Genomic DNA, 19,332 nt, shown 5'->3' with positions numbered 1-19,332 from the left:
AGAAATGTTAGGGATCAGAGCCAAAATTGTCAATAATGTGGAGGCATGTTATATCTTGGTGGCCCTCATGATTGCCTGTCACTAAATGCTTATTCGGTTGTTTTTCTTTTCACAGAACACATTTTGATAGTATCCTTCGTACTTAGTGAAACATTCCCTTTTCCTTGTTATGTGTCAAGTCTTCGCTTTAGGTGATATAATGAATAAACTAGCAGTTTTGCGCCGTGTGAACGTCAGGCGTTAAACATGCACTGCTCTATAGCCTGGGAGTCGAGGCGGCTAATGCGCATGCGCAATTAGCGACAAGGAGAACTTCAAAAATTTCAGGTGTGAATAAGGTAAGCTAACACCAGCACTTCATTCCCAAACTATGAGCTTCGTTTACCCAATTTAGCTACGCCATTTTTTTCTTTTCACGCTCTTGCGTTAGGCATAGCTTGAAGACAAACATTTCAGGGAAAAAAGAGGGACATTAAATAAGCAGGTGATGATTTCTCAGGCTTGATATGTTGAAGTGTCAGGGTTTTTTCTCACATTGGCCGCGCTTTGTCGTCTGCTCATTAAAAAAACTAAACAACAGATTCACCATTGTTTCTGTTACAGACAACGTGGAAATCCTGTTTTCATTTCAGAAGAATTATTTGAAAGTTTATTAGAAGTATTAGACAAACATTGACTTGAGCAGGCTAGCCTTATTTCTCAACAGTGCAGGTTATGGAGTTTAGAAAGCTTATCAATAAATGTTTGCAGTTTTCTTTCAGTCATGCATGTGAAACATCACATTATTGTCTTTGTCAGTCTGAATGATCTTCTCTCTCTTTTCAGAATTGGAAGCTAAAACGTCTAATCATTATTACCTATTGCTCAAACTCGGTGATGAAGCATGAAGGCGGAAGAGGAAGGTGAGAGAGCCAGAGAAGGCCATTCACACAGCAAGAAAAGATCAGCTGAGACAGATGACCACAGGTAGAGAAAAACCTTTCATTTCACTATCCATCAGACTGTGTGCGTTTATTCGTTTAGAAGCAACTATTATCTGAAGTGGTTTACAGGCAAGATTGTCATGTCTGAGTGACAAATTTAGCCCAGTGGCCATTCAAACCCTTTACACTGCTTTTCAAAAATCAGAGGTTTATTAGGAACACTGTACTGTACTGGGTAGAGCCTCGCTTTGCTCTCAAAACAGCCTCAATTCTTCGTGGCATGGATTCCACAAGTGTTGGAAACATTCCTTTGAGATTCTGGTCCATGTTGATATGATTGCATCACGCAATTCCTGCAGATTTTTCAGGTGCACTTTCATCTCCAGTTCTATACCACGTCCAAAAGGTGATCTATTGGATTCAGATCTGGTGACTGGGAAGGTCACTGAAGAACACTGAACTCACTGTCATGTTCATGAAACCCGTTTGAAATGACTTTTGCTTTGCAACATGGTGCATTATCATGCTGGAAGTAGCCATTAGAAGATGTTTGAGAAGAATTGTGGCCATGAAGGGATGCACATGGTCAGCAACAATACACAAATAGGCTGTGGATGTGTCAAGCAATGATTGATTGGTATTAATGGGCCCAAAGTGTACCAAGAAAACATTCCGCTGCCAACCCTATGTGGACTTTGAGGAAGACAACAACCTACATGACTATAAATAAATACAGAAAGGACATTGTTCATATCACACTCTCCAGTGTCACCCAAATGAGGATGGGTTCCTTTTTGAGTCTGGTTCCTCTCAAGGTTTCTTCCTCATATCATCTAAGGGAGTTTTTCCTTGCCACAGTCGCCTCAGTCGCCTCAGGCTTGCTCACTAGGGATAATTCTGTCTAACATCTAGGACTGTTTGCATGTTTTTTGTTTCTGTTTGCATGCTTTTTGTTTCTTATGTTCTGTAAAGCTGCTTTGAGACAATGCTCATTGTTAAAAGCGCTATACAAATAAAATTGAATTGAATTGTCAGAATAAAGAATAGCTATGAGAAATCACTGATGCACAACACAATACATTTATGTTTGCACAAAGCTAAGGTTCAGTATGGGATCAAGGCACACTCGTATGAGAGGAGATTACCCTAAATGTCTGCTTATACATGTTTTAATATATTGATTTAATAATGCAAACTGCCTCAATCCCAAACTGCAGACAAAAAAAAGCCACAGCAGCATTTAAGAAAGTACTCTCTGTTATGTTACATACACTGTAGTCACAATGCAGTCTGTTTTAACTACAAATGTCTCAGTGCTAGCCTGCTTTTACCACTTTCACTTGGCCCACATACACCATATGGCCTAAAGTATGTGGAGACCTGATCATCCCACACATACGTACTTTTTGAACATCCCATTCCAGATGTAGTCCCTCTTTGCTGTTGTAATAAGCTCCACTCTTCTGGGAAGGTTTTCCACTAGATTTTGGAGTGTGGCTGTAAGGATTTGCTCATTCACCCACAAGAGCATTAGTGAGGTCAGGCACTGATGTTGGGTGAGGAGGTCTGGGGTGCAGTCGGTGTTCCACTTCATCCCAGAGTGTTCAGTGAGGTTGAGGTCAGGGCTCTGTGCAGGACCTTCAAGTTCTTCTACACCAACCTTGACAAACCATGTCTTCATGTAGCTCACTTTGTGTACAGGGACATTGTCATGCTGGAACAGGTTTGGGCCTCTTAGTTCCAGTGAAGGGAAATTGTAAAGCTACAGCATACAAAGACATTCTATACAATTGCGTGCTTTCAACTTTGTGTCAACAGTTTGGGGAAAAACCGCATATGGGTGTGATGCTCAGGTGTCTACATACTTTTGGCCATATAGTGTACGACTGAATTCCAAATTTGGCTGCCAGAACACATCCACCATAGCAGAGTTGGGTCGCTATCAGACCAAAATTTATATTCTGCTTGAAAACTAGATATGGCATTTGGGCCATTATTTATCATATGTTGCAAAATGCTATTTAAAAATCATAAATGTGACCTTTTCCTCTTCCAAATTTGTCATGAATCATTTTTTATGCCAGAATTAGGAAGAAAGCGAAATCAGGATCCAAGGAAAAACTTAAAGGTTCTGAAGTAAATGGAAAGTACCACAGATCATCTGTAAAGGTATTCTAGACATGAAAGGTCATAATTTTTTTAACCCAACAAGGTTGTATGTACAACAAAGCTTTTTTGTTAATTTCTCATCCTCCGTAAGAACTCACACTCAGGATCTTCACACAAACCTCTGCAGGAGTCTAAAATCACAAGGTGTGTTTAAGGTCTTCATATCTTTTGTCCAGATAAATGAAACCATATTAGTCATACCCATTTGTACATACTATATATGTTTCACATAGCTCTGACAAATTGAAGTCTGATGCTGGGAACAGTGGATCTGAAGCTGAGGGCATTAAGTTGGTATGATCACAATTTTTTGTGAAATGTTGACCATGTGATGGCACTGTTATCATTCTTCTGGTCATTTGCAATATTCTCTATGAGCTGTGATTTATGTAAGTAATATGCTTGTTTCTGTTAGGACTCATATGAAGACTTGGAGAAGAGGCAAGTTATTTATTATCTGTTTGGTTATTGTTGTATAATACTAATGCTTGAAAGTTTACAGCATAACATGAATATGAATTCATGAATATGAATGATCTGTTGTTGTCTTATAGAGTGGATGGAAACAATAACTTGGAGGAAGTAATGCGACCACAAGGGAAAACAGAACATGACGGATTTGAATTGTCAGTGGCCCTAAAACATTTCATAAACATTTATATTGTTATGGTTGAAGCTGGGTAATATGACAATATAATATTAATATTGTGATAAATTGTCACAATACACCTTGAGATATAATGGGTATTGTCAGTATTTTTATAACAAAATATAATTATTGAATGCAGTTGATTAGATGTTAACAGTTTGTTATGAATCTTTAAATTTATAAAGTAACTTCATTTATAATGTACCTTCAGTGATAAGTGTTTTTTTTTTTTTTTTTTTTTTTTTTTTGTTTGTTTTTTTTTTTTTTGAGACTTTGTGTCATTGAGCTCAAATGCAACACTACTGTTTTGCTGCCAGTTTGTTAGCAAGACTAAATATAATGCTACATATTGATTTGTGTTTTTGTATTTTTAGAGCTTTTTTACCTGGCGAAACTAAGAACTGTAAGGTGTGTTGCTTTTTTTTCTTGCAGTTGTGTTTTGGATGGTCTTAGACTAATTGCTAATAACAGTTCTTTCTTAATCGTTTCTAGTCGAGAACTAACAGCAACAAAAGCAGCCACAGTGCCAAGGACCGACACAAGATTACAGATGACAAAGATCCTGTACTCCAAGGAAGCAGGTGCAATAATGGACATTTTGAAATCATTTCATGTGACCTCTCATTCATGATAGTTTTATGCAGTGATGTAAAATGTTTTGCTTTTTTTTTCACTGAACTATTTGTCTTTTTTAAACCTTAGTATATCGTATGTGAATACATTTATCAGTTAGCTCAACAGTCTGTAAAATTTGAGAAATGCAGCATGAGAGAGTAAATTAATGATTGGGAATGATGAGGGAATCACCCTCTGTGAATTTACAACCATGTATTTCAAGAATTTCACAAATGCTATTGCTTGATTACATGCTTTACATTGAATCCAGTTGACATGAGGGACTGACATCTTTGCAGCTGATGTAATTTTATTTGCAAACACATACAAATAACAGAACACTAAGAGAATTAGAAAGTATGTGAACTTACTTATACTTAGAAGATACATTATATGGCCAAAAGTTTGTGAACACCTGACCATTATACCCATATATGGTTCTTCCCGAATTTATTGCCACGAAGTTGGAAGCACACAATTGTCTAGAATGTCTTTGTACGCTGTAGCATTATGATTTTTAGGCCCAAACCTTTTCCAGCATGACAATGCCCCAGTGCACAAAGCAGAAGAACAGATGATGTTATAACTGCAAAGCAGGGACTAAATCTATAATGAGATGTTGAACAAACGCATTGGTCAGGTGTCCACATACTTCTGGCAATATAGTATATCTCTCCTCCATCACACACAGGATGCAGTCCTGTAAGGGGAACCCCATCCATTCAGTGAAGAAACAAGGAATATTCAATAGCTAAATATGAATAGCTAAATGGTGTGAAATTGTAAGTGTTGTGTGTCTGAATAAAACTCTATCTTTCCTGCTTTGCAGATCCAAAAAGGATTGGAAAATTAAAAACAGTAAATGTTCACCTGATGTAAAGAGTAATAAAATTCATGTAAGTGTAAAATTCAAGTATTTCATAAAATCATTTCAAGTCTGTCATATTTCATAAGAATTAGAAAAATGGAAATTGTCTTCATCAGAGAGCCCTGTACATTTTAGTTTTCCTGTGCTTTAACACAGATGATTAATGTCTTATTGTGTGATTAATATGACTGATTAGTTTGCTGTTGGGTAAAGAGGTAGAATGAGGTTATTGCACCAGATAATCATATAACGTTCATTAGTTATTCATCATTCTTGATGCTGTTTATATGAAACTCTTTTGAACAGGCAAAAGTGAAGCAGACTGATAATAGCCACACATCTCTGACAGCTTTAAAAGAGGAAGACGTTGAAGAGCACATCTTTGATCCCATCTCTGGCTGCACACAAGCCTGTCTGCCTGCTGAGAATGATCTAGAGGTGAGAAGAGAGAAATCCAATGCTGAAAAGAAGAGGGACAAAGAGGGCACTGTCAATATTACAAAAGATAAAACACAAGGCCAGAAGAAAAAAAGGAGCTCTCACAGCACAGAACATAATGAATCAAAGAAAAATAAAAAGGCCAAGAGGGAAGCGGATGAGGACAAGGGAAAACTGAAAGAAAAAGGAGAAGCAAAAAAAGCTGAAGACGAAGCTGGGAAATGGAAATGGTAAGGGTTTGAACTAATTTAGAAATACAGAATAATAAAATCACTTCAGAATATAGTCATTTTTGATTTCTTATGTGTGTTATAGCAGTCTGTAAAATGGTATTGGTTCAGTCTTTATACTTTCAGCAGCAGGAAGCCCAAAAAAGTACTTCTGAATGTGGGGTTAGGAGTTCATTTATTTATTTATTTGTTTGTTTAAAGTTAATTACAGCAGTGTATAAATCACAAACCAAACAATGTGATCTATTATTTTTGTTGTTGTTGTTATAATGTTATTCCTGGCCTTGTGTGGTCTGTTGGTGGAAAGTTCAGGACTTGAAGGCTCTGAAATGAACCTATGCTCATGAAATAAATAGGTACTGAGGGTTTGCGTGTAATTCAGCTTCTGGGTCTCTGGTTTCGGAAAGTTTGAGACCCGGTGAACTGAGCTGAACTAAACAGGGATCCAGATCTATTTGCTTTTCTTGTATTTTCCCCTCATTGTTTTGTGCGGAACTCAAGACCATCACCCGTTTCCGGTAGGACAATAGCAGATGTGACACCGTCATTGATACGCGCGTGTGTTTGGGCTCTGTAGAGTCACATGAGCGCGTTAGTTTTAGGCTTCACATTGTTGCCTTGTATTCTTTATTTTTTTATTTTTTTACTGGAATGAAAAAGTGTTATGATGCTTTGACTCTGCTGATTCACTTTTCCGTGAAGTTTGATAGAAATGCGTTTGTGGGGCAATCCGTCAGAAAATATGCTCGTGCTGCTGCAGTTGTGCGCGTGCCCAGGTTGGTTAGCTAGCTGCATACAGTGGTGCATAGAAAGAGTGGATCAGTTGTTGCCATGGTTACGCTGCCTTTATGAACTGCTCTGATTCTCAAGTGGGATTTTTTATTTTTGTTTATTTATTTATTTATTTTAAATAAAATAAATAAAGCTTCTGTCCTGGGCAAGTCTTGGTGCCATTTAGTGCCACATTATTCCTGCTCTAACATTATTGGAGTGCTAGACAGAATATGAACATAACTCTTTAGTACAGATCTGAGCTAGATGATAGTCTGTCCCTGGTTCTCAAACACAGAGCCAGTGTGCTTTTTGTTCATCTTGTATTTGGGTTATTATCATCGAAAAAACCACATGCAAATCTGTTACTCCTCCTTTCAGGTCACTTAAGATCCATCTTGTGATCATAAACTGAGCCGGCAGTTTGATAAGTAAAACTTATTATCTTGTACCTGTTTTCACTGGTCATTTGGTCAGGCTTCCTCTCCCAGGTCTGTACATAAGCAAGGCACATTAGTCCACTGTACGCTGCACAGATTTGACTGTTCTCAGTACAGCTAAGAAACAGACAGGGTCGTGTGTAGGTGCTGGTAGGAATTTATTAGATGGCACAGCGTTGTTGGACGTTTGAAACACCTTCTCATTGCCGAGCTGAGAACAGTCCACCCAATAACAGTGGCATTAAGGTCAGAAACGAGGATGGTTAATTACCAGTAGGGTAGGCAGTTCTAATAAAGTGACCAAGTGTACACAGTATGAAAAAATGACTCTAGAATATTTAATTAAAATAGGACTATATGCAGATTCTTTGTGTGTATATATGTCTGTATGTTTCTTTGTGTCAGTATGTGTCTGTATATATGGCAAAGACAGTGATGGACATTTGTCCAAAGTGTTCTGTTTCTCTTCCCTTTTTTCTCATTTTGATCTTCTTGCTACACATTTCTTTCTTTCTTTCTTTTTATTTTTTCCTTTGTTTGTTTCTTTATTCTGCTCAGAAGGAGCTGAGAAGGAACTCCAAAAGGTGTAAAGTATATAAGTATTGAATACTTGTTTTATTTATATATATATATATATATATATATATATATATATATATATATATATATAAGCCCTACCCTTAACAAAGATGCACTAAAATATCCCTACCATACTAGTGTCTCTGCTGTGCTGACGATGCTCAAACACGCAAATAATATCTAGTCATTGACGGTCCTGTAATGGGATAAATATCAGTAATTGTATACCCACACAATGCATCAATAGAAAGGGTAGGTTAATATGATAAAATTCCCACTGGTTGTAAGATATGAGGTGTGTACCTAATAAACTGGTAAGGTGGTGTATTTTATTTTATACATACCTTTTTGCTGCGCTGCACAGACAACTTTTGCCCCTGTTATTTGCTTGCTATTTCTCAGCAACTTAAAGCTTTTAGAATGCTTTTAAGTTTCAGAGTTATTTTAATCATGACTGTTGTGTAGGTGGGAGGAAGGGAAGCACGCCGATGGTCAGAAGTGGAAAAGTCTTGAGCATAAAGGGCCTCTCTTCCCACCGGAATATGAACTTTTACCAAGCGATGTGCCATTTTTATATGATGGTGAGTGTGCATTCTACTATATACTGTATACCAGATGACTTCTTTATTGTCCAAAGCTGAATGCACTGATTTTTTTTGTTTTTTGGTTTTAGGAAAGCCTGTGCAGCTTAGCGTTGCTGCTGAAGAAGTAGCAACTTTCTATGCCAAGATGCTGGATCATGAGTACACTACCAAGGACACATTTCAAAATAATTTCTTCACTGACTGGAGGGAGGTAAGCTCTTCTGAATGCCAGCAATTTATCTGCTGTCCTCGATGCCCCCCTTTTTTCTGGTTTTGCTGTCAGGAACAACTTGTTCTTCATTTGGCTTGTATGTCCTGCTCTGTCTCTAGGTAATGACGGAAGATGAGAGGAAACTAATCAAGAAGCTGTCCAAGTGTGACTTCAGCAAAATCCATAAATACTTTGTGGAAAAGTCAGAAGAAAAGAAGAACATGACCAAAGAAGAAAAACAGGTAAGTGTATGTGTGCGTATCACTATATTTTAGCTCTGTTGCATTGAGTAGTTAATTTTGTTAGAGCACTGCTATGCAGGTATCTGAATAAATGTTATAACTGTCACTTAGGTCTTAAAGGAGGAAGCCAATAAACTAACAGAAGAGTATGGATACTGTCTGCTGGATGGCCATAAGGAGAAGATAGGCAATTTTCGTCTGGAGCCTCCAGGGCTGTTTAGAGGACGAGGGGAACACCCCAAAATGGGCAAGCTGAAGAAACGCGTCCAGCCTGAGGACGTGATTATTAACTGCAGTCAGTAAGTAAAAGCTCAAATGGATAGAGATTAGCGAAGCGGTTGATTGCTCCTTAATTGTTTTCATGTATAATTTTTAGGTAACATTACAGTACCATAATATGGCCGCAGTAGGACTGTAGTTCTTCTATATGGTTAATCATATCCCATTAAATGGTGGCCCATGGTGGTGCTTCAAGCTGAGACATGAGCAAACTCCTATGTTGATCCTGTCAAATACTTTTCACTGAGGGTTTTTTTTTTTTTTTTTTTTTTTTAATAAAATAAAGTACTTAATGATCTTTGTCTTGGTCAGAGATGCGAAGGTCCCAGAGCCACCTGCAGGCCATCGGTGGAAGAGAGTTCAGCATGATAACACAGTCACATGGCTGGCATCCTGGGTGGAGAACATCCATGGACACATCAAGTACATCATGCTCAATCCCAGCTCCAAACTCAAGGTAAAGGCTTCTGTATAGCCTAAAGGGTCTACTCATTGTCCTCCACTCGTCTTTACCTAATGGTTTCTTGTGTGCTTAGTTTCAAAGTGGATGCACATTGTGCTAATTTTCTAAACCTGAAGGCATTTGCACCAATTTGTCATGATATTTCCTGGGAAAGACATATTGTGGTCTAGGGCAGAGACAAAATGCCTTCTCGATATGTGGAGTGAAGGATACATTCAACTATTTTACAACTGCACACTATAACGGTTTATAATCCCACTATCCGGTGTCACCCAGAAGAGGATAGATTCCCTTTTGAGTCTCATTCCTTTCAAAATTTCTTCCTCATGTTGTCTTAGGGAGAATTTCTTTGCCTCCGTTTGCATCTGGTTTTGCTCACACGGAACTAAATCTACATCTGGATTTCAGTAAAACAGCTTTGTGACAGTGCCTGTTGTTAAAAGCGCTATAAATATAAAACTGAATTGAAGAGAGCAGTTGCGCAATGTGGTTTTGAAGGAATTTATCTGTGTGGAAATGAAGCTGTGTTATGGATCCTGGGTTTGGAGTTATGGATTCCAACCAAGTGTGAAAATGCCCTAGTTACACAAAAACCAATCCCTTAGGTGATAGTTTGTTTACTCCTTACCAGTTTATATATGCAAAACCTGCATGCTAGTGACATGTAGTCAGAGACTGAGTATTAATTTAATGTTATGTCGGTTTGTACGTTTGTGGACTGTGATTCAAAAGAATACCCAAAAAAAGGTATAATTGTAATGATTTTAATGATTAATGCTGAATTTTGCGTTCTCTGTCCTGTGCAGGGCGAGAAGGACTGGCAGAAGTATGAAACGGCCCGCAAGCTGAAACTGAGAGTGGATGCTATCAGGCGTGAGTACCGAACAGCCTGGACTGCTCGAGAGATGAAACAAAGACAACGAGGAGTCGCTTTATACTTCATCGACAAGGTAGATTGCGTCGTCGTTGAGCATGATAAAATATGATCAGTCAGAAAATGCTAAGCAAATCACATTTACAGTTGTAATGCAATATTGCAAATAAAACACATACACAATTGTAGAAACATAGAAATTATCATGTATTGTTATTAATTTGAATGCAATTCTCTGTTTGTGTGCGTGTGTATAGCTAGCTCTGAGGGCTGGTAATGAGAAGGATGACGATACCGCAGACACGGTGGGCTGCTGCTCTCTGCGTGTAGAGCACATTACCCTCCACCAGCACCAGGATGGTCAGGACTACGTAGTGGAGTTTGACTTCCTGGGCAAGGACTCCATCCGCTACTACAACAAAGTGCCTGTAGAAAAACAAGTGAGCATGGCTTCATCTTTTTCTTTGCAACTGTCTTATTAGTTTGTCTTGAGTATCTTCGTAGTGTGTAGCGTTCCACTGTAAATGTGTGAATTAATGAGTTTATGCTTTAAAAATAACAGACTTTTAATTAGGGCTCATGGCACAGACACCAGTAGACTTCCACTGCTTACAGTAATAAGTAGCTGATGGGATGTTGTATTGTTTGTGCCTTTTTTTTTTCTATTTTCCTTGTTAAAGAATTTTAATTGGCTTTAAATAAACCATAATTGTTTATATGTTTGTGTGGTGCCACTTTTATGCTGCCACCTGTTAGCAAACGTGAAACTATGATAAGTGTTTTCTGCCACCTGTTAGTGGATATGAAATTATGATGTAATAATTTTTGTCACATTTTGAAATGTTGCCTGTAAATCCATCATCGTATACTGAGGTGTAATATTTGTATTCAGGTTTTCAAAAACTTGAAACTCTTCATGGAAAACAAGGATCCAGAAGATGACTTATTCGACAGAATTTCTGTAAGCATCTTGCTTCATGGCTTCTTGGCATCATCTGTTTAATATTTGTATCTAGAGATGTATTCACAATCATAAATAACTCCATTACTTGGATTGTGTTATTGTCATTTTAACTCCTTGCAGACAGTCTACCTCAATAAGAAACTGAATGAGGCAATGCCTGGACTGACAGCCAAAGTGTTTCGAACTTTCAATGCTTCCACCACTCTGCAGGAGCAGCTGGACAAAGTCACCGTCGGTCAGTGCACACACACCTTTCAGTAGGAGCAAAGATACTGGTATTCAGCAAGTTCCAGTCTTGGCTCCGTTTCTCCAGTCCACCTCACTGGAATTGTAGCATATGAGAGGGAAGAAACTGAGCCAAGACTGGAACTTGCTGAATACTTAATAAAAATTTATAGTCGTAGCCTTCAGCAATCAAAAACTCTCACATCTGTGTGTTGTACAATTATGTAAATATCAAGCGTTTTGTTGGTCTCAGCGGATTGAAGCTTTTTGCCAGTCTTCTAATTGTTCCATCTGCAAAGGCCACTTTCAGTTTTGTTGGGGGGAAAAAATCACTCTGCATATGAAACTATACTTACCAAACACAGTACAACACAGCAACAACATATACAGTGAAGTAACTATACAAATAAGTTAAAGTACCAGCTAGTGGGCAAAACACATCATCTGATCTTAAAAATAATGATATTCAGCTTCCAAGAGCAGTTAGTGTCTTTGTATGCATTCAGTTTTTTAGTAAAGTTGTTCAAAAATCTTCTAGGTTCTGCCCAACCTAGAGAACCCGAGCACTACAAACTTGAGTGATTTTTCTGCTCTATCACGTTATCTTTGTTTTTGATCAGCCAGTATTTTCAAAAGCGATTCGGAAGATTGAAAACCCTTATTAGTAGTAGTAGTAGTAGTAGAAGTAGTAGTATTTTTTCTTTTATTTAGCTTCATTTTATGTATCTTATTATTTTCATATATCATTCATATTTAATTTTTTTTATTATTAATTCTTAATTATTAAGAATTATTGATTTTAGTAATAATGAGCTTAATCATTAAAATTTAGAAAATATTTTCTTATTATTAGTAGTAGTAGTCATAGTATTTTACCTTTTTAGTGTCATTTTATTCATATATCAGTCTATTTTATTTTATTATTAAATTTTAATTATTAAGAATTGTTGATTTTGTAATAATGAGCTTAATCATTAAAATTTAGAAATAATTTTTTTTTATTATTATAAAAAAGCTCAGGGTAGGAGTGCATATACAGTTGAGAGTTCTGTGTGTCAACCGTGATAAAAATACTCTTATTTATGAAAATTGGGTAGCGCACAAGAACTGTGTACACTGTCATCATTAGCATTCTCCTTCTGCCTTAAGTCGTTATTAAATATTATTAATAGTGCTGGTAAGGGGTAATGCTGTTGATGTAATGTCACATTGACCTTTATTCTGCACAACTGCCATTGGGGGTTTGTGTGTGTGTGTGTGTGTGTGTGTGTGTGTGTGTGTGTGTGTGTGTGTGTGTGTGTGTGTGTGTGTGTGTGTGTGTGTGTGTGTGTGTGTGTGGGGTCAGATGATATGACTGTGGAGGAAAAACTGCTGGCTTATAACCGAGCGAACAGAGCTGTGGCTATACTCTGCAACCACCAGAGGGCAGCACCCAAAACATTTGAGAAGTCCATGTTGGCTCTTCAGGAGAAGGTAAGACTGAGACTTCCTGTTAATTATTAACCATGTAAATTATTAATCCTCTAATCAGTGTAATTATATTTATGTTGCTGACATGAATATCCATCAGTATTAAGATGTTACGTCAAGTGTTTTCTAAGCCTTAATTATTAGGCATTAATCTGAGGCCCTTGTAGCATTTTAAATCAGAATCAGGTCTGTGCCAAACACCTGGAGCTTCGGTGTGCTGAAATAAGATCAGCATTTGTTACAGTTATGTGGACTGGTGTACGACGGCCCTGTAATCAGCAGTATTCTGATGTCTTGGAGCTTCTTAGTCACTGCATTTAACAGATTTATTTTAATTGAATGGGTGGAGCTTAGTTAGTGTGTACAATGTAGAGCAGGAGGAAATGAGGAGCTGATGTTCAGGCAGTGATATTGTAACTGTTATAAGTTACCGTCTTGTCTTGCCATCTGTTTATCATTCCATTGAATCATCAGTCAGTTTGTTTTGACGTGTATTTGTCGTTATCAGGTTCCTTTTTCTTGGGCCAGTTTCTCCCTGCTCATTCAAAAACTGCAGCCAGTCCAAACAGGCCCCACCAACACTTTTATTTTTGTTTCGTCCGATTCGAGAGACATAATGATAGCAAGTGCCTTGTTTTGATGCTCAGCAGCGGCGCATTTTAAACTACAGCGTGGAAGAAGTACTTGAATTAACGTTCTTACTTTGTCTTTAGCTGCGAGAAAATAACTGACAAAAAGGCTCATTGAAAAAAGATTTCTTAAATTTCACCAGAGAAAAGACGAAAAGTATATACAGTGATGAAAAAAAAGAATTTTTTTTTTTTTTTTTTTTGGAAACAAAAAAAGGATATACACCAAAAAAGCATGTTATTCGTGCAAAAATAATTTTAAGAATCATCTATATGATCAGAAATTGAGGAGTTTTTCTGTTTGTGCTGTTAAAGTTTTTATTTTTTTTTAATTAAACATTTGCATACTTTTGATGGGACAAACATAGCAACAGTGAGCCGGATTATTCTTTTTGAGTTTTTTTGCATGACGTGTTATGCATAACTGTTCCGCAACCAATATTTTGAACAGATGTTATAAATCATGCAACTGGAACCATTAATATTTCAAGACTTGTGGCAAAAGTTTTAAATTAAAAGATTTAGAGTTATATAGCATTTTATAATCAAATAAAGTTTGATTACCTCCACAAGTTAAAAAAAAAAGGGGGGGGGGGAAACTGCATTTAAAGATTTCATTCTGACTGCATCACCACATCACATCTTGACAGCTGGTATCAACTACAAGCTGAACTGATTAGGCTGATGTCTGTTTCACTTCAGCACATAGCTATCCAATAACTCGATCAAAGCCTGACAATCACTGTGTGTGGAAATGACACTTCACTTCAATGTTTTAGACGTCTTTAGGTAGACTGACCACTGTGTTTGTTAAATTAGCTCCTTACCGTGATCATCATGGTCTTTGCAGGCATATAGCCTAGGCGAGATTAATAAAGTAAATAACATATTTCCACATTGCTTTGGTGAAATATAAGTATGGTTTCTTAAAGCAGAGTTGTCAAAGTATGTTATAGGCAGCAAATGTGTATTTTGGTCAAACCCTGTTTGCATTTTTGACTGTTTGCCAGAATTCATCCACAGTGACATCCGACAGGTTTTTCCCCACGCATATGGTGCACTAATTGAGGATAGCAGTCAGACAGACTTCAGAGCTTATTTTATGTAAATAAATCGCTAGCTGATCAGTAGTAGGTTATCATTGCATTCTGTGTGTCCTGCTCTTTCTGCTCTATCCGTGTGAAGATGCTTAGGTGGATGTTTTTTTTTTTTTTTTTTACAGATCAAAAAGAAAAAGGAGGAAGTGGAGAAAGCCAAAAAGGAGCTGAAGCAAGCAAAGAAGGATCACAGGGAGCAGCCATCAGAGAAGTCAAAGAAGTAAGAAATCAGCACTAAATCTACCACCATTGTGTATTTACTGGCTATTGTGTGTGTGTTGGAGTTATTTCAAGGTTTGCCTATTGAATGTTTTGTTCGACACAGAGCCTTTGGACATATTTTTGGTTAAGACAAATTATTCAGATTTGCAAGGACTGAGATTGTTTAAAGAAGGGAGTGATGACAAGCTTGTGGAGTTATAGCTGTCGTTTGTCTTTACACATGTATGTATAACCATAATGTTAATAATACATCAGTGTGTAAAATAATCTTAAACTGAGTGAGCACTCTAAATGTAATTCCGACACTAACACTCTGCAGCATGAACACACAGCAGCACATCAGTGCTCATCTGCATATTGTACCTGAAGCATTTTATTTCTCTGAAAACAAGAGGGAGGCTTGTTTTCAGAGAAATAACATGCTTCATTGCTCACTGCTAGGCTGGTGGAGAAGAAGGAAAAAGCTTTGAAGAGACTGTCGGAACAGTTAAAGAAGCTCAAGCTGCAGGAAACGGACCGAGAGGAGAACAAGGTCATCGCTCTTGGCACTTCCAAGCTCAACTACCTCGACCCCCGCATCACTGTGGCCTGGTAACATGTTACGCATTTCACACTTCCACTCTACAGCATGGGATTTTGTGCTTCTGGTTGGTTTAATGAAAGCTGCAGTAAAATGAATTTTGTCTTTAAAATATAGACCCATTTGGCATTTGTAAACAAAAGAGATAATGCATGCATAACTTTGCTGCAAAAAGCCTCAAGTAGCCTAGCAACCTGATGCTCCTTAGTTTCAAACTGACTAAAGGATCTATCAAGAATTTTATTTAGGAATCGGACTGTCATTGGCTAAAATGTTGCCTACTTATTATTATGGATTGGCACTAAAAGACAGGGAGTGCCGTTCAGCTATACGAACACTTTTAAATGGTGTAATTCACGAAGATTTGTATGGCTTGACTCGAGGATGACTTGAAATCAGGGGACGTAATGGCACTGATAGCCGAGATGCTGCCCAAACAGATGCTATAAACTCGTTTGTTAGCTGGACAAGTTTTAGCTAGCTAAACATGTCCATTATAGGCAACTCCTCAGTAAGAACATGACTTAGCTCTCAAGCATTGTAGATTCTAGGTGTAGATTTTAGGCAAGCTGCAAAGGATTGTTAAAGTAATATAAATTAGACATGATAGCTACCTACTAAGCTAAAAGTGTTAAATCGCTAGTAGCAAGCCATCTTTACTGATATGATAATTAGCTACTTAGCTGAGATGAAATGGGCGTTGCAGAAACGGAGCGCCAGAGACCAATTATATCCCCCTTCTAACTGCCTGTAACTACATCTGTCTTCTGTTGACTGGGAAAGGCGTCTGATTCAATAGTATGCGGTAAAAATGAATGTGTTTATGAACACTTTTCTGATTCTGACAGCACAGTATGACATTTTAGAAAACAAATTCAGGCTTGCTATCAAAATACACTATAGTCTTCTGCTATGTTTTTGCAACCAGGAGGTGCAGCCGACATCAGACTGATGTGTATTACTCACGGATCTATAAGAAATCATGAGTCATTTATATATATATATATATATATATATATATATATATATGCACATACACACTGTCCACCATCAAAAGCATCTACAATGGGCATGCAAACATTGGAACTGGACCTTGGAAGAAATGGAAGAAGTTTGCCTTGTCCAGTGAGTTTGGGAAACCCTGGGTCCAGCCTTTCATGTGAACATCAGTTTGACACGTGCCACCATCCTAAACATCACTGCAGACCAGCTACACCCGTTCGTGGCAGTGGTTTTCCCCCTTTCAGAAGGATAATACACCCTGACACACTGCACACACTAAGCCTTGTTTATCAATCTTTTAATAAAAGTTGTGTGTAAATATTTGCGTAAGCCAGATTGAACACAAATTTTCTGCCAGATTTACAAAAGTTTCAGAAAGGCTGATTTTCTTTTTACTCACACGTGTATGTTGATGACCCATAAAGTGCACAGCGCGTACCCGAAACAGCTCATTTGCATTTAATGACACCCATAAAACTCCATAAAAGTTCAAGGGCATAGACAGCTAATAGCACGAAATAACCGATCATGGTAAAGGCTGTAACGAAAGTTATTTGATTCAGAATGAACAATGAGGGTAAAGGCTGAAAGGCAGAAGTAGAAGTTTTGTCTCACTTCTATGCCAATAAAAGTATTCAATAATAATAATAATAATGTGTGTGTGCTAAATCGTCCGTCAGCAAAGGCATTTGTTTTGCAGCTTACGGCTGTACATGGACAGATCGGCACGTTTATACGGGGCATTTCTGTTTTTGCAACTGAATTAGTTTTATTGTTTTAATCATGGGTTTGTGTTGGCTCCCTCACTTTTTTATATTCCTTAATTAATGCCAGTCATATCAAGTGACTGGTTTTTCACAAAATGTTCTCGATGTTATTCTTAGTCCCTGACTTAGTGAGCTAGCTGGAGGATGTGTTTTTGATAGAGTATACAAGTCGAGGTTTACATTAGTTATTCTTCTTATGTGTAAATTTACACACACAGAGAGGAGCACTAGTAGGATGTTCAGAAATGTTTTTTCTGAATTTACAGGATTTTAGTGAGTACCAAATTTCTCACCAGCCTCTTTAATATGAACACTTGTACACCTGCTCATTCATGTAATTATCCAATCAAACAATCATGTGCCAAACAGCACAATGCATAAAATCATGCAGATACTGGTCAAGAGATTCAGTTCATGTTCACATCAAACTCAGTGACTTTGACCATGGCCTGGTTGTTGGTGCCAAACATACTGGTTTGAGTATATCAGAAACTGCTGCCCTCCTGGGATTTTCGTACACAGCAGTCTCTTTTTTTAAAAAAATAAATAAAATAAAAACAGCCATCGAACAGCAGCTCCGCAGGCTCAAATGCCTTGTTGATGAGAGCGTTAGAGGAGAATGGGCAGACTGGTTCAAGCTCAATGGAAGGCTATGGCACTCAAATAACCGCTCTTTTAACCACTCACCGCCATGATAAGCAGAAAGCATCTCAGAGCACACAACACACTGAACCTTGAGGCAGATGGGCTACAAAAGCAGAAGAGTACATCAGGTTCTGCTCCTGTCAGCCAAGAACAAGAGTCTGAGTAGGCATAGGCTCAGCAAAATTGGACTTTTGAAGATTGGAAAAACATCGCCCAGTCTTTTTCCAGTCTTCAATTAATATATGTATATATGTATATATGTGTGTGTGTGTGTGTGTGTGTGTGTGTGTGTGTGTGTGTGTGTGTGTGTGTGTGTGTCAAGGGGCAGAAGGTGATAAAAATGGCAGATTATGTGAAATGTGACCAACCACAAGCCAGTTTTATTACTGGCAAACCATGAAAGTAGTAATGAAATTGTGTGTTTATAATTTAAAAATCATTAATTAATGATTTGATGAGGGATTACGCACATGACTCACTTGGCTCACAAGCAAAACCCTGAAGGGCCACTCTGATTTTGGGACAGCACTCTGGTGACCATGCCACATCTGGTGCAAATTATAAGGGAGCAATGGAGACAGTCAGTCCCTTTCAAGTGCATGTTTTGAAGCTGTAGTTGCCTTTTTTTTTTAATAAATAATTCTCATTGTCTGCAATTCTTTGTCACTGATTGTTTGCAGCCATTGTGAACAATGAAAACAATATGCAGCTTTGCAGTACTTTACTACACAGACTCACTCACCATCACTCATGCTTGCAGTCAAGCATATTATAGTTTAATAAAATGTAGTAAGACATATAGCTAAAATAAGAGCCGAGATCCAGACCTCATCTGTTCTAGTTATATATGATAATTAGTGCAGTGTAGTTCCTCTCTGTTCTGTTTAGCCTTGGGTTGCCCTGTCTCTCCGAATGGCTGACCATTGCATCTGTGGTTATTTCAGCTGCTCTTAATAGAGAAATGTTTCTGTCACAGGTGTAAGAAGCACAACGTTCCCGTGGAGAAGATCTACAACAAGACTCACAGGGCGAAGTTTGCCTGGGCTATTGACATGGCTGATGAAAACTTCCAGTTCTAACACAGAAGAGGCTGTGCTTTTTTTTTCTTTATTCATTTGTTTCCTTCTCATTTCCAGTCTTTTTTCATTTCATTTTCCTTCTTTTTTCTGACCATTTTGAACAGCTACTATTCATTTTTCTGTGATGTCTTTTTTTTTTTCTGACAGCCTTGGTTAAAAGGACTACTGTGATTTCTCTCTTGTGTTGGATTTATTTGTGTAGTAAAATATGAATATAAAGCTGAAGGTCATGCTTTGGTTTCTTTGCTTCTGAATGAAAAGGTATGTCTCTCATGGATCCTCTATTTTCAGCAGCACAGGAAGGCTGTTTGTGAGGG

The 19,332-nt window shown here is 37.8% G+C and overlaps 1 protein-coding gene across 4 annotated transcripts; it reads left to right on the top strand.

Moving 5' to 3' along the window:
• Positions 1–290: 290 nt before the first annotated feature.
• Positions 291–19,245, top strand: top1mt (DNA topoisomerase I mitochondrial). 4 transcript variants are annotated; one of them, XM_053232470.1, is made up of 24 exons: positions 291–338; positions 826–966; positions 3,008–3,092; positions 3,184–3,236; positions 3,326–3,386; positions 3,508–3,533; positions 3,647–3,718; positions 4,116–4,149; positions 4,234–4,322; positions 5,186–5,252; positions 5,531–5,892; positions 8,148–8,263; positions 8,356–8,477; positions 8,597–8,719; positions 8,831–9,018; positions 9,311–9,455; positions 10,268–10,411; positions 10,593–10,775; positions 11,228–11,296; positions 11,420–11,534; positions 12,870–12,997; positions 14,846–14,940; positions 15,384–15,533; positions 18,913–19,245. In XM_053232470.1, the coding sequence occupies exons 2-24, from the start codon at positions 884–886 to the stop codon at positions 19,013–19,015; spliced, it is 2,613 nt and encodes an 870-aa protein (XP_053088445.1). In that variant the 5' UTR covers positions 291–338; positions 826–883; the 3' UTR covers positions 19,016–19,245. The 4 variants fall into 4 exon arrangements, with proteins under 4 accessions (XP_053088445.1, XP_053088449.1, XP_034165461.2 ...); XM_053232474.1 differs by lacking the exon at positions 291–338 and adding an exon at positions 345–484 and having other exon boundaries at positions 3,220–3,236; XM_034309570.2 differs by lacking the exon at positions 291–338 and adding an exon at positions 345–484.
• Positions 19,246–19,332: the final 87 nt, after the last annotated feature.

The sequence above is a fragment of the Pangasianodon hypophthalmus genome, chromosome 1 (assembly GCF_027358585.1).
Source record: "Pangasianodon hypophthalmus isolate fPanHyp1 chromosome 1, fPanHyp1.pri, whole genome shotgun sequence".
NCBI classification, from domain to species: Eukaryota; Metazoa; Chordata; class Actinopteri; order Siluriformes; family Pangasiidae; genus Pangasianodon; species Pangasianodon hypophthalmus.
Note: the sequence above shows the minus strand (reverse complement) of the source record. Positions and strands in the feature narration are given on the sequence as shown.